The following is a 17,000-nucleotide window of genomic DNA, read 5'->3' on the forward strand; positions in this document are numbered from 1 at the left end:
CTATTAACTAATTGTTTGTTATTGATAATTAATAATTATTTATATATATATATATATTAATTGTATTTTTATCTTTTTTTTTCAACTAACTAATAATTATAGTGATCATTATTGATTATTATATATATTTTTTTATTTTTGTATAAAAATGTAGAATTACAATTTTCCGGTGGAATTTACACGAAAAAAGTTTAAAAAGGTTCTAATTAGTGGAATTTACATGCACCCTACAACGATGTAGTCATAATAGAAAAATATTCATAGTTATAACTTATAAATTATAATAATAATATAGGTTTTATGAATGTTGAAGCACTTGAAGTTGAAGCTTAAAATAATTAATTCATGAAGACATCTTCATTTTAGATGGCGTTGGAATGGTTGCTTTATATTTCATGAAATCAATATGGCATTGTATTGATTATTGTATATTGAACCTGTTGACTTTTAAATGGACTTATAGAAACTTATTTCAGTGCATTTTTTATGTGGTTTTGAAATGTTGAGATGTTATTACTAAAACATGATAATTACCGTAAATATAGGTACTTGAAATTTGCATCAAATATTTATAATATAATTTCATAAAATAATAATATTTTTTAATTATTTTGCATTTTTTGACCTATATATTTATGGTCGATTCAGACCACAGTTCCACTCGGTTTGGCGTTCTTCTGTCTATGTATTTTCCATGAGCAAATCAAAGCTGCCTTAAAATCTGCCCTAATGCCTTATGTATATACGTATTAAGAGAACTCTATTAAGTAAACACGGAAATGAAACCGATAGAACGAGCTATTAAGTATTTTAAATATACACAATCTTAGACAAATTTTAGCCTTTTTTTAAATTTGTTTTTTAAAGTTTTCTTGACAATTTTTATACAACTATTTATCATTAGAAACAATATATGTCAAATTATGTATGGTAATAGATACAATATTACTACGAAATATACAAGAGTATCCGTGGATAACCTGTCACGACAGGTTTAATGCTATAACTTTGGACTGTACGTATATTATATCAAATAACATACAGTGATCTAAGTGATCTAACAGATATAAAATATTAATAGTATACTTTATAATCAGATGTTATAATTAATAATTATTAAATTAAATTAGAAGGTCGTGTACACATGTAGTTCCGAATAGTTTATAATGACTCTTATACATTGATTTTGTTACATTTTCGTACTACTGGTTTTCTACACTAAAATGTTTAGATTATTTTGTCTAATATCTATGTGTAAAATTATTGTAATTTGGCGTAATGTCATTTATTAATTCTTATATTATTCACTCCAACTCGCTAGATGACATTTTTGAAAAATAAAAATGTCAGATGTTATAGCGGTAATGTGGAAAATAAACATTTTATCATACAAAATCTGATTTATAATGATTAAAAAAAATTATCATACTAATATTGAATCTCTATTAATTTCTAACGTTTCTGTAATCCTGAATCATGTTTGTTGTATTTTAAACACTAATTACTTTTATACCTAATGCATAATTATATTAACGACATTTTTTTTACAACGTGATCTGCAATGTTTTGTTTTTTTTCAATGTGTAAATGTGTTTGTGCACTTTGAGCTGAGGAACTATAATAATTCTGATGGGTATTTTTTAATTTTCGAAGATATAACATATTGTTACCCGGCGTATTAAGTATGCAATATTACTACACATGCACATGTAAAAAGTATGTATAGTAATGTAGCTAATAAGCCATAGAAGATAGAACTCTGAACAATGTAGCCGGTATTCTGTTCTTCGGTTTTTATTAATATGTGTATAATTTTTTTTATAAAACATTTAAACAAAATATTTTGGGTCAATAAGTAAAAATCTTTATCAGTCTTTAAATAGGTATTTTTCTAATGTACATTTCCTATTAAAAATAAGATCCCTCCTAAAAATTAAAATTATCACCGATGATTATTATTAAATTACAGTTTAATGTTTATTATAGTATATTTTCAATTACTCAAAATATCCAGTTCAATGATATCAAATATGAACACACACATCACGCTCACACACATGGGCGCGCTCGTATAAATGAGAACGTTTATAATTAACGGATAAAATAAAAATAATGAGTATAAAAAAAATAAAATATAAAAATGTAACATACAGATTGTAACTTAAATTATAATTGCAATATTAACGAATACTTATTAAATAGTTATAAAGGTTATATAATATTAGTTTTTACTTGTTATCTATGTAATGCGTAGTACGTTTTACAAAGAAAAATAATACATTTTACATAAATCAAACATATAGAACGTAAGGAGTTTTCAGCCCTAAAATGAAAGGAATCAACTTTGTAAGAAACGTATACAGTGCAGTATAATACAAGAGTAAATTTAATACGTGATTGTCAATTTTCTAAGGAAATTGAATTCTCTGCATGTTGTTCCGTCTTTCCACAGTCAGTGTGATTTTGTCTCCGGCAGACGCCACCAATGGTACGGTCAGACAGCAATCGGAATCGTCTGTCCTGGTATTATTGACCTGTAGACAATTACAGATAAATTAATATTCATATGTATCAATGTATCATATTATCATGTTCCTGAAAATGTCGATAAATCGTTTATGAATAATAACGTGTATTGTTTAGTAATAATATATTACATGTATAAGTGTATAGTATTTATATTGACATTGTAGGTACTTAAATAGAACACAGCGCGCTTTCACATTTTTATGTATAAATAATTAATTATAAGTTTTTTTTTTATAAAACAATTTTTTAAATCATACTTTAAATATAAAAAAATAATCATTTTACGTTTTCTTTAAAAAATGTTATATTTATTTATTAATGTGTTTAAAAAAAATTATCGTATTAAAGCGTTTTTTAAAATTTTAAAGCATAAAATATCGCATATTTTGAAAATTGTATGCCTAACATGAGTTGCATGTGTAATATTTAAGTCTTTTTTATTGAATTGAAAAATATCAATTCAATGATATGTTATTGTGTATAAAAATGATTCTGAGCGGAAACGGCCCATCAGCATATATTATCAAGTAATATATTTATTAAATAAAGCTATCAAAGTAATTTATTCTACTTTTAGTATTAAAATAGGTTAGGTGGTACTATTGACTACCTTTCCACCCTGTATTTTTTTGCTATTTAGTTTAATATAAAAATTACTTATTGCACAAATAAATGTATAATTTTGCTTTTTAATAAAAGAAAAAATGTATTTTAATATAATTTTATTCGAAGATATTGCATTTATTTTATTACATTAGTTTTTAATTATCATAATAATATATATTTATATAAACTTATAACTCATAGTATCTATAAATAGATAATATTTTAAAATAAATCAAAAGTTTTATTGCGTATAGTAAAATTTACAATAATATAAAATACATAAAACTTGAAGTTCTCCCGAATGATGTTTTTAAATTATAACAAAATAATTAATATATTGTTATTTATCGTTTAAGTAAGTAATTTCGCCAAAATTGAAACTTAAAATGTTTGTGAAAAATAATTGTTTTTATACATTTTTTAGATTTTATCGTTTCAGAATGAACTAAATACATATGAAGAATTCCGTATTAAATTTTCAAAACTGATAAAAAAAAAAATTTTGTGCATTTTTAACTATACCTACAATAGTTTTTAATTTTAGCAATTTTGAAGAATTTCGATAAAATTCTAACTTCAGATGCATATAAAATCAAATTATACAGATTTGTACAGATTTAAGAATAACTATTAAGTAGGATCTTGTATTATATTTTCAAGAATTTTGGTCCAGTAAATATATTTTTAACAACATTTATAGAAAAAAAAAACAAAAAATTGTTTTTCTTATATGTATATAGGTTGAAAAACAGGTCCGTCTTTCCAGCACCCCTTTATTGGCCGTATTTACTATTTTTTGTTTTAAATATTTATATTTACAAAATAGCATAGTGAATAAACCTCAAACCGCTATTGAGACTTTACCTTATTGTACAGATGTTGTGCCTAATATTAAATTTCTTTTACAAATATTCACAACTCTTCCTGTTACAACAATTACGTCAAAACGTAATTTTTCTACCTTAAAATGACTGAAAACATACTTAGGGTCAACAATGACTGAAAATAGACTAAATGGATTAGGTTTAGTAAACATAAATAAAAAAGAGATCATTTCAGAAACTGAAATCATTGAGGATTTTGCAAAAAAAGCACCAAGAAAATTGGATTTCGCAGATTGGTCAAAATAATTTTATACAATTTTTACTGTTGTTTTTATACACCTATAATTTTGTTTGGACTAAAACACCCGTTTTTATTATTAAATTACTATTTATTATTATGTACATATATATTAACTTAATGACTGACTGAAAATATAAATAAACTATTGCATTAAAAACATTAAATATTTGGTTTATTTTCATTTTTCTTTTTGGTAGTAGGTAATGTATATGGTAAAATTTTAGACAGCGGGTGCCCCTCCCCCTAAAAAATTCTGGATACGTCACTGATAAAAGATTGGAGAAGACAATTTTTTCAATTTTATTATTAATTTAATATGATCTGTATTGTCGAAAATTTTTTCAAAGTCTATAAAAATTATATCGGTAAAGTACAAGTAAAATTGTATTGGTGGTATCACTTAGCGTGAACACATTTTATGTAACATTGTATAGTAAATAAGTGTATTAAAAAAATATTGAATGAACACCTACTTGAATTATACGGTCGTATCGTTTCAGCATGCCACTCAAGTCAGCCGGACCGCCTTTTCTGATATTATTAACAAATACTCCTCGCTCGTACAAACCATCTGATATACTAAATCCGAAATCTTCGTACACTGCGTCTTTGAACAAAGTAACCTTTACAAAAGAAGGTGGTGTTATTTTATACCCGTAGTTCAATTTATATATATATATATACATATAGGCTAAAACTCCATCTCCATTTATGTTACATTTAAGTCTAACAACAAATGTCTTTTGCGATTTCGATACAATTTTAAAATAAAACGAATTCCTAAAGTTATATAGATTCACTAAAATGAGTAAATTAAAAAAATACTGTATGTAAATACTATTGAATTGTAGAACATATTTTACTGACAATTTAAAAAAAAAATGTTCAACAAATAATATTGGTAGAGTTAATTGTATAGGTCAATAATTAGACCAGTGGAATTGACCTACAAAATTATATTACAAATATAATAATTATAATCAGTGGAATTTATAACCGCCTAGTGAAACAGGGTGAAATCCTAAATCTGTGGAACTTAATATCGAGATTGTTTATACACAGTGATTTAATAAACATGTTAAGGTTAACTCCAATTATTTTCTTCAATAATGCAGTTATTCAAAATCTGATACTTGGAATTTTTAAAATATTAAAATATTTTAAAATTCTTGAGACATCGAAAAATTCGAATTTTTATACACTAAATAATTTACAATAAAAATAAGAAATTCTCAGTATTTACTTTGTATCACTACTAGACATTCCTAAAGTAGTAGGAAATGTCTCAAGAATTTGAAAATCGGTCTTTAAACTATATTTAAAAATGTCAAAATCAGAATTTGAATTTATTAAATGAAAAGATGGGATTATTATGTTTGGTGAATAACCTTGCAGTATAATATCAAACGATTAGTAAAATATTAATATAATATACGATTCTAATTCTAAATCATAATGGCCGTCGACTTACCTGGAACAGGTCGAAATCGAGCAACCCGTCCCGGTCCTGGTTCTCGGCAATCTTGAATATGCTGTCAATGTCGTAGTCGGCGTGCTCGCGTATGTAGTATGGGCGGAGTGTGCCGCCAAAATAGTCACTGTCGAACTCCGGCACCTTCCTCTGGGCGCTCTTGGACCTGTGCCTGAACACGATGCGGTCGGGTGTTGGCTCATGCAAGTTGGGCGCCGACCGGGTACAGGTGTCCGACTCGATGGCCGAGTCCTCCGCGGCGGCGGCGGAACTGGACAGCATACCAGCGCTGGTGTACAACGATCGTTGTTGCGGCCGTGAAACGGTGATCACTACCCTGTCATCGGTGTTCTGCAGCTGCGCTATGGCAGTGGACAATGGCGCCTCAGATAGGTCTGCGCCGTTAATCGCCAGCAAACGGTCACCCACATGTATGGCGCCCGTTCGGTCGGCCAATCCACCTGCATAACAGCACGTTACAGTGATCATATTACGACCAACTATTGATGCGCGCAAATTTTAACACGATGCGAAATGACTGACGCGAATATATTTAAAAATTCCGAAAAATCAGATTTTGAATTACTGCATTATGTATTATGAAGAATAAAATAAGATGAGCGCACTTTGTGAACCACCTTGTATATTTAAATAAAAATAAAATATAATATTTTCTATACTATCTATGATTCCATGTTAGGTATTATTTTGTTTAAAAAACGGAAATCATATACTTGCGATAAAATCAAAAAATAATACTATTATTTAGGTACTGTGATATTTATGTTGCTATTATAATTAGATTTTATAGTTTGCGTGTATAGCGTATTTATGTATAATGTAATAACCGTAACTTACATTAACGATTCCCGTTATTATAGTGATTTTTATCTGTTGAATTGTACGCCATTATTTTTCTACGCAATAACACGCAAGCTATAGATATACGTCATACATATTTTATTTGATCCAACGAAATAACGTAGGTACTACAATGTTGTGTACTTGTGTATTTTCAAGTTTATACGACATTTTAAAATTAAACAGCTCAATTAATTAAAACTATAAGGAATACTTTATGAACGTAACTAAATTAATAGTCAATCAAACATTAGACCTAAACATTAGATTTTATATTTTAAAACCTGCAAAATTGTAATTTAACTTTAATTTGATTATTTTTTGGAAATTCGGAAAAATTAAAAATTAAATTAAGTATATAATTTAAAAAATATCTAATCATAATGTTTATTACAATTATTTTCAATACCTGGTGATAATTCTTGTATAGAAATTGGTAATCGAGAATCTTCCGAACCTGTAATGGTAATACCCAAAGGTTCACCTTTTTTGTATAGTTCTACTGTGTATTGAACCAAATCATCTTCATTTTCATAATCATCTATAATAAACCAAATCAAATAATCATATTTAATCCATGCAATTATAATTTATTATTCTACATTTATAATGAATCATAATTATTAAATACCCACTAATTATGAATATACCGTAGGTACTATTTATTAATAAATAATTTGATATTTTAATACAAATAAATTGGGCATTATAACCTATCTACCTACCACATAAAGAATCTAATAAATTGTTAAATAAAATGAAATAAGTAAATCATGTTTTTTAATTTGAAAAGTCATTACTCATCACCTACCTTAAGATTATATTAAAAGATTGTTAAGAGTAAAAATAATTTAAACCTATATAGTTTATACGTACAATTTTGCTAGGTACCTGTACAAAACGACTCTCAAATAGTTACATAGTTTTAAAACATTCTGCATCATTGGTTCAACACACGTATCACTTATTCACTTAGTATAATAATAAAATTAATCAAATATATATTCGAATAAAACAATAATTATTAGTTATTGTTTAAAGAATAATTTTAAAATATGTACTACTAAAAGTTAATACACAATATTATTTTGACTATTTTTAATATTAAGTATATTTTTCCTATATCTGAAGGTATAAAAATTTATTTTATTTATGGTGTTTGGTATTTATGTATTCTATCCATAGTAAATGTCTTTTAATTTTAGTCAAATAAATAAAATAATAGCAAAACAATGATTTAGAAACATAATAAATACAAAATAAATTTGTTTTCTCAAATACAACTTTTAATTTTTTCAGTAATAAAATATAATTAGTGTAGATTAAAAATGTTAATTGAAAACGTATTAGAATTATGAAAAGTCGTAATTGTTAAATTAAGAGAAATACTTTTATGTTATAAATATATAATATACATTGTTTAAAAAACATCAATTAAATGATAAACATCAAACTCCAGATAATCAATATAAAATAACGCGCTTAATTTAGAGTAATATGTTCTTAGTCTAGCAGTGCCAAAACGTATTATACATATTATCCTGTACAATTAATAAAATAAAAAATAAATACTAAACGGTTACTTTAATTATTTTTTATTTTTATTAGAGTTTAAGTACAACTGTTCAACATTAAGTAATTTGGTGATTTGGTCTTTATTATAGTTACCCGTAATAACATAAATGTATATAATTGTTTAAAAAAATAAAATATTCATTCTATTAAGGGGATATTTAAATGTTTTACTAAAATTAGGTAAAAGTAAATAAAAAATAAATAAATCCAAACAATTTTAAATAAGAAGACAGTAATTTTATAATAACTTTTTTAGCTAAAACCTGATGTATATGCAAAAATTAAATTTTTTTTAAAGTTTTTTTTCATATAACTTAATTTTGTTTGAAAATATTTATATAATTATTATGATATATAATATTTTTTTCTAAACATAATATTTTACAATCAAAATCAAATTGGTCCTATTTAAAACAATGATTATGTATTATTGCATATATTATTGGTGTGTTAAGGCTATAAGTATATTACCTATAGCCGTATTGGAAGTCCGTACTCGCAGCGTCACTACGTCTCCAGCCTCTTGGAGTATACTACTTGCTTCTTGTCTAGTGCAATCACTTAACGATTTATTATTCACAGCCAACAATGTGTCACCAACTTTTAATGTACCCGACCGATGAGCTATAGAACCAGGTACGATTTCCGAAATGCTCACTTGTCCATTGCCATCGTCTATACATATAAGCACCGATCAATGTGATATAATTACTAATTAGTTATAATTTATATAAATATTCTTTATCCACGTATAACAAAGGTTAAAACAAAATATTTATTAAATAATATATACATTATATTAATGTACTCGTACATATTATTATTTATTATTCATAATAGACGATTACGATTTACCTGTTATCGTAATTCCGAGACTTCTGTAGTCATTTTTCAGTAGTTTTACCGTAAATTCTCCTGATGTAGGTACCACAAAATCTGTTATATCAAACTCCACCTTGATGCAGGCATTTTTTACTTCGGGTCCTAAAAAGTCGTGCAGTGGTTGTTGGAATAAAGGCACAAAACTGGTGCTCTTGCACCCATTCACAGATAATATGCGATCACCTACTTGCACGCAACCGGTTCTAACAAAAAATAAAAATGTGTATCATATTATTATATATAATTAAACGGGAAAGTCGCTAGAAAAAAAGGAAATTTCATATGAAAGCTACCTGTCAGTGGGTCCTCCTGGTTCAATATAACAAACGACAAGTGCTAAGTTATTGGATCGGATATCCATTCCAAACCGACCATTTTCGTCGGCCACCAAAGTCAATATAGTGTAATCTACTCTTACTACGTTATCTATGAACAAACCAATATTGTTAAAATTTAAAATATTTTATAATCATCAGATGATAAAATCCTCGTAAATATTGTATTATAATGAATCTTACGTGTTTCCGTTGGTTCCCAAACTATCGGATCTATTGGATCTTCGTATACGGAGTACAAATGTTGACGCGAATCGTACGACGAACAGTCTATACATTTGGAGGCAATACAAATTTATAATATTATATAAATATAGCCTATAGGTAAATACCTATAGTCAATTGTATATTTTAAGAGCATTTTTAGGGCAATCCCACCTCTTGATATTTTTATCGTACTTATTTTCGTTGATAATTTTTATATAACTTAATTTCTAATTCGAAAATAAATGAATTGTGCAATTTTTATTTGGCGAGCATGATTTCATAATCTACAATCATAATTCATGGTTACAAGCCTCAATAGATTATTTGATGATGGTTATACAAAAAAAAGGAGTATAAATATTATCTTGTAAACATGGATTTTTTCCATCGTATTTTACATATTATATCATTTGTATCTTTATTTTGTTGCTTTTTTGTTTGATAAATGAACATTCAAATACGCATATTGTTGTCACCCAAATTGTAAATTAGAATAGATCTATGTGAAAAAAATATCGTTTTAGAACAAGTTAGTACTACTATAGACAGTGTCCCGTGAGGATTTACCCATTGCAATATCTCCTACAATAATGAAGATATCATAATTATGATTTTTTTAAAAGACTCAAAGGGACAAGGACTACAAGTATTCATATTTTTATTTAATTAAATGTTTTGATAAAAAAGTTAAAAAAATAATTTTTGATTTAATTATTTAAAAAAAAATCGAAGATAATCATTTAGTTTATTTAGACATTATATAGACTTTTCAACATTTTATTTTCATTAGCATCATGATTTTTAATATTTTTTTAGTTTTGAGAATATTTTTGTATTATTAAACGGGTACGAGCCCACGGGACACATATTTTTTGACACTGGCACTTATATGATATTAAATAATTCACAATTTTTCTCGAACTGGAAAAAATATTATAAATCATGAGATTAATGAAAATAAAATGTTGAAACGTAAACATTTTCAGAAAAATAAACTACAACATTTATTTTTTTTCCTTTTTTACCAAAACATTAAATTAAGTTAAAATATGAAATATTTGTAGCTCTTGTCCCTGTGAGTCTCATATAAAAAACTATAATATCTCCATTATTTCAAGAGATATAGCAATGAATAAATCCTAACGGGACACCTTATTGTACAGCGTGTTTGGTACTATACTCAATTGTGAAATATAACCATACATTCGCACTTACATTCGGCGTGTATTAAGTCTGCGGTAAATGCCGGTATTATTTCTAATCTGAGAGTGGACTGAGCACCTCCACATGTTCGTAGAAGTTTGTACACGTCACTAGCAGCTGTCCTTAGCCCGGCCACCCTCGTATCATTGACTGCCACTATCTGGTCACCCGGATATATAGCACCGCACCTTTAGTAAAATATTATTTCATATTCTCATTTGGTAATATGCATTGTTAAAAGTATATGTTAATACGAATAACGGAATACAAATGTAATTAGGGTATAAGAGTGTCTGAGTGTACTTAGTATTCCATTTGTAGTTAATTAGTTCATATTTTGTTTGTAATACTATTTTCTATTTATCTATTAAAACCATTTTTAACGCAAGAACTAAGATAATATTCCTGATAATGAAATATCGCTCTTCAACACAAATTTGCTGTTGTTTGTGTGTGGATTAGTAAGAGAAGACACTTATCATCTTAACAATATTTATTTATAGACAGACAATAATTTTAGTAAAATAAAGAAATATATTTAAATTGTATATGTATTTAAAAGTGAAATGTTTCACCTACAAATTACTAAATTTCGTAAGCTTATATTCGAAATTTGTTTCAATTGATATTAACATTGTAATATAACGAATAACGATATTTGGGTTATAAGACTTACCGTTCGGCAATGCTACCAGGTTTTACATGATCGACTACAACCGCGCTATTATTGATTGTGTTTGTCAAACTTAGACCTAATTGATGGGGTCTCGGACTTTCGACTTCAACCAGCAGTGGACAAGTGGCGTTACCAACTCTTTCCGCCGCCGATACTTGGTATCGCACGGTCAATCGGCATGCTCCGTCCGACTGCCTAAGTACTGCATCAGCGTCAGCCAATATCAAGCCATTCAATGAAACACCATCGACGGCTAATAAATGATCACCGACCTTAATTGTGCCTTCTCTAAAAATAAATCAATTTATAATTAATTTATATCAATCAATGTTCGCATATTTAATAACCTAATTTGTTATCATAAAACCCGTTTATAACTATATAAATAGTTTTAAGTAAAAACATTTTAGTCCAGCAAGGTTAGGTATATAGGTATGTATAGAAATTTATAATATATTTGTACATATACTTATTACTTATTAAGTTATTATTATACCAATTAAATATATTAGCATTTAAATTGCATCGCACGGGGTGATTTATATACAATACGTAGTATATATAAAGATACTTCGGGTTGATAGGTCGCAGACTAATCGCAGGAGACCTATTAACAATTTCCCGAACAGAGTCTCTCATTAATTTATAGGCTCCATGGCTAATTGAAAAAAAATTATTATTAAGCTGGTTGACGTCTGACGGTTTGTTTTCGTCTAATAAGATTTTAACAGAAATGATTGAATCTCAATTATTATTTGAAATTAAATGCTAAAAAGACGAACAGATCACGTGTAATATGTGTAAAACTCATACAGTTAATTTTTTAAACCAATTTGAAAAATAAAATTAAGAATGGCTTTTATTACCATGACATCATTGGAGGAAAGAGCTTTAACATAGGAAAAGTTGAAATCAAAAGAGGGAGAAAGTAATTTAAATATATTCTAGAACAGTGATGCTCGACCTTTTTTTTTTTTGGCGGCCCACTTTAGTAAATAATTATCTTCGAGCAAACTACTAAATATAAAAGTACGAATAATCGCAATCTTAATCTTTTGTTGTACATAGTAGATTATACAAAATACAATATATACATGTAGGTAAAATTATAAGTAGATATTGGATTATGAGGATTGGAACAAAGATTTTTTACTATTATATAGTAAACGAAACATGCACTCAAAATTTATATTAAAACTAAGTGTAAAACATTTTTAGTTTTATTATTATTACTATTATTATTGCATTTTTAGAATACTTAAAAGAATAAATTAATTTATGAAAAATCGTATTTTACAATAATTGTATTAAATATTTTGTTTTATTTAAAAAAAATTGTTACGCGGGCCACATAGAATACCTTCACAGGATGGACACCACTGTTCTAGACTTCTAGAGTATAAGAGAAAAAGAAAAATAGTAAATAGATATTAAAACATGAGTCACAGGTGACTCCATCATAGTTAAATAGGGAGTAGTATGGATTATTATTAAGACTAACTAATTTGTTTATTAAACATTTTGGAGTTAATTATTAGTACCTAATTAATTTGTGTGTTATTATTTTTTTTTAGGAGATTTAAACAAAACATATAAATTTAAAAATGTTCTTTACTAAATGTGTCAATGAATCTAATTAAATGATAATACATCTAAAAACAGATTTTGTAAATTTTTAACTACAAAATATTTTTCTAATTTTTTCGATTTTAACGAATTTCAAATGCATATACCCAAATATGCGTCTTGCTATGATATCTGTTTTTTAATATTTTTATATAGACATAAGAATAACTTTTATAGGATCTTGTATTATATTTTCAAGAATTTTTCCACCAAATAATTTTTATTCGGCGTTAATAGAAAAAAAAACAAAAAAAAAATTAAAAATTTCTCTTGCCTATAAATAACTCAAAAAGAAATAAATAATTTTGAAATTTTTATATAATGAAAATGATAATATACACATTTGGCGTAGAGTATCTATTGTTATATTTTATTTTTGCAATATAATAATATATTAAAAATTGTTTAAGAAGAAACAATTATTTTACGAGTGAATATCGAACATTTGAACTTGAAATGCTCATAAAAAATTAATTTGGCTTTCTGCTAGAATTTTTTTCATATGTATGTTGAAAAACTAATAAATAACCATGCATTCAATTAAAATTTATATGAATTTTATCAAAATTCTAACTTTTAAACGTTTATAAATAAATATTGTGACTATATAGATTTTCAATATTTTTATTTGAGAAATTAACTAATTATGAGGATGTTTATATTAAATTTTCAAGCATTTCTACTCAGCAAATAATTTTTAATCAACATTCATAAAAAAAAATATTTTAAAGAAAATGTCATATACCTATAAATAGCTCAAAAATCGTTTAAATATTTTGAACATTTTATCGTAAATGGATAATGATAATATAATTGTCTGGTAAAGAATTTAAGTACCTATTTATCCGTTTTTGAGTTATATCAAAAAAATAAAATAAATTATATTTAAAATTGGATTTGTGTAAAATTTCCAGTTTTACTTAAATTATTTGTTTGTTTTTCTTGATATTAAAAATAAGTGCTGGGTTTGATCTATCTAAAGTACAAACTAAATCCGACTTTATATCCAAAATCACCCTCATTTTTAAAATAATATGATACTCATCCAAAAAAACAAAATAAGTACACCATTGTAAGATTAATACTTTCATTATTAAGTTCAAAATCTAAAATTGTCATTTTTCAATTTTTAAAGAAGTTATACCCTTATAAGTTATCAAAAAATAAAAAAATGTGAAAAAATCTATCTCAAATGTCGTGTAGACTTAACAACAAATTAAAATCTGTTTTCAAATTTCTTATCGCTTCACTAGATCAATTGGTATTATAATATTATAATCCGGCTGAACATTGTTATACTTATTATTATTATTATTATTATTATATGGATTATTTTATTTTTATTTTTATTCCACGTTACAACTTTTCATGTATATTATGTGTCAAAATGTGCCAAACAATAAATAAATAAATTGGTATGTTTGGCAAAAACACGTCTAAATTTATATGTTTTACGTCTATTAGACAAAGATAGAAATGGTCGGTATATCGAATCCCTTTATAATTACAATATTAATTTCGTTATACAAAAACAAAATGTATATTGGTTAATAATTGGTAATAGAACAAATCGTTGTCATATATTCAATCTGTCATCCAGATGCAATGATAAAATCAAAGTGTCATTAAAGCCTCAAAGCCTAAATAACATGTCACAAGAATAGGACTACCAAAAACATTTTGCATATAGCCACGATATTCTCCAAGCCAGTCCTAATTATACAATACAATTATTTAATCATAATTATTATGATCTATTAAACTTATCATCAATTTAAAAAAATTTAAATTTTTGAACAAAAATCTGAACTTGATTTAAGTATTACTAACCTATCTGCAGGCCCGTCAGGTCTAACATGCGTCACGGTCAACGGCTTGCACATGTCAGGATCCGGATGTGCACCACCACGCAGCACTATCCCGAGACTACCGTCTTCTCGTTCAATGAACACGTCGATGATTTTGTGCTTCACATACTGATCTGAAAATAAAGAATAAAGGCATATACACTATAATACCAATTTGAGTACCTTCAAAAATATATGTTTTGAAATTATAAGAAACTTGAGTTTTATAAAAATTAAGTTGTAGATATTTTCTTTGCCTGTTTAAATATTCAGTATACTAAATTGGTTAAATACTATTAGTTTTTAATATGATTATACGCATTCCTCAATTACAAATTACCTTTTCATTGAGATCTATTTCACTTTTCATTTATTGTTGATTATGTTTAATCTTTATGTTTGCCATAATTAAGTATCTATCTGACCATATATGCCTAAAACTACTATTTTTCTATAATCGTAAAATTTTCATATTTATGTATATATAATATATATAAAAGCATCTAATATTTGTTCTATATAGCTATATCATTTTCCTAAAGCTCCATTAATAACTAAATTGTTACTGATTATAATAACAGCTACATTATACTAAATAATTTGAACAATGGGCTTATACAATGATAATGCAGAGTGCTGAGTGAATATATTACTATATTATATACTTTCTAGTTAATTTTCTGTTGCAAGTATATTATATATTATCTATATTTAGTTCTACTTTACAGCCATATCAATATTATTATATAAATATACCCGTACATTGATCCGTGTAGTTACTGGACTCATAAATTGTGTGCTTGGACACCATTCGCTTGTCTTCACTCTTCTGGGTCGAACACACCTTCTCCAGCAGCCCTAAAACAAATTATGACAACACGATTGTGATTTGGCTGTCGACTGTTTATAATACTTGAACATACAATGTTGCTCACGTGTAGGCTCCTTACATTTGCTCGTAGACTTCCGGTTCTGCACGTTTTGTTTCGGAGACGTGTGTTTCTTCGACCGTAGCGTAGAAAACTTTAACGATGAAAACATTGCGCCACCGTCATGCTGATTTGCGGTATAGCGCAGTTAAAAGAGCGACGCGACGAGATGACGGCGCGGTGTACACTAAACTTGTACACTAGACACAACCGTGTCGGTGATCCATTTGGCTGAAGTTTAATTTTGGAACACACGACTCATTACTGTATACTACACCCGTGTCCCTTCCACCGATACCGAAAACGATGAAAAGAAATACAATTTGGAAAAAATATCTTCGTATTTATTATGCAGTACTCACTTACGCCTCCGTCGTTAAAGTCGCCTTTTGCCAAACTACACACAAAATAATAAATATCAGCCTTTACGTGTAAAAACAATTACAAAAAAAGGACGGAAAAATAAACAAATTAAAACAAATTCTATATTTGTTTTTATACGTCCAAGGACTGGCGTTGACGCGTTTTGCAGTGGGGGAGTGAGTCTAATTATAGAGTGAAGGGATTGGAGACAGGCATAACGAATGAACGTGAAGGCTCAAATATACAGTGACGTATGTTAATAATATTCAACTGTGTAATACTAAAATTTTTAAAGAAAAAAAATGCAGTTAAATTAATTAGCAAAATAAACTATTTTTGCCATTGAATTAATAAAAAAATATTATTTTTATAAATTATAAAAACTGTTTAACATACATTTTATTAATTTTAATCAAATATTAAACTTTATTATAATTTTATTTAAAAAAAAAACAATAATTATTTAGTTTTAAAATGTTAAACGTATATATAATATTACGTCTATATATAAAAATCAATAAATCCTTTATACAGCTAAGTCAATTGTAACCATACTAACATTGATACTCTTCTAGAACTCGACAAAAAAAACTCCCAAAAACAATGAATGCAAATATCTAATTCCAAAAAATATATAAATATGTCTTTAAAACAATCAAATTTGGCATTATAAAATTGTTAAAAATTTATATCGCTCATTATTTTAATTTTATATTTCATTCGAAATTTATTATTTTTTACAAAACATAGTTATAAATTATAATA

At 26.7% G+C, this 17,000-nt stretch overlaps 1 protein-coding gene across 3 annotated transcripts; it reads right to left on the reverse strand.

The window, feature by feature from the left end:
* Positions 1-1,969: 1,969 nt before the first annotated feature.
* On the reverse strand, positions 1,970-16,188 carry LOC132919323 (glutamate receptor-interacting protein 1). 3 transcript variants are annotated; one of them, XM_060980841.1, is made up of 13 exons: positions 15,894-16,188; positions 15,706-15,801; positions 14,927-15,077; positions 11,471-11,758; positions 10,807-10,982; positions 9,568-9,654; positions 9,343-9,475; positions 9,023-9,252; positions 8,639-8,842; positions 7,002-7,133; positions 5,732-6,192; positions 4,734-4,883; positions 1,970-2,534 (listed from the first exon to the last, which is right to left on the reverse strand). In XM_060980841.1, exons 1-13 carry the CDS (start codon positions 15,982-15,984, stop codon positions 2,409-2,411), a joined length of 2,325 nt encoding a protein of 774 aa, XP_060836824.1. In that variant the 5' UTR covers positions 15,985-16,188; the 3' UTR covers positions 1,970-2,408. The 3 variants fall into 3 exon arrangements, with proteins under 3 accessions (XP_060836824.1, XP_060836823.1, XP_060836822.1); XM_060980840.1 differs by having other exon boundaries at positions 15,879-16,188; XM_060980839.1 differs by having other exon boundaries at positions 15,867-16,184.
* Between the last annotated feature and the right edge of the window lie 812 nt (positions 16,189-17,000).

This window comes from Rhopalosiphum padi, chromosome 2 (assembly GCF_020882245.1).
Source record: "Rhopalosiphum padi isolate XX-2018 chromosome 2, ASM2088224v1, whole genome shotgun sequence".
Taxonomy (NCBI): domain Eukaryota; kingdom Metazoa; phylum Arthropoda; class Insecta; order Hemiptera; family Aphididae; genus Rhopalosiphum; species Rhopalosiphum padi.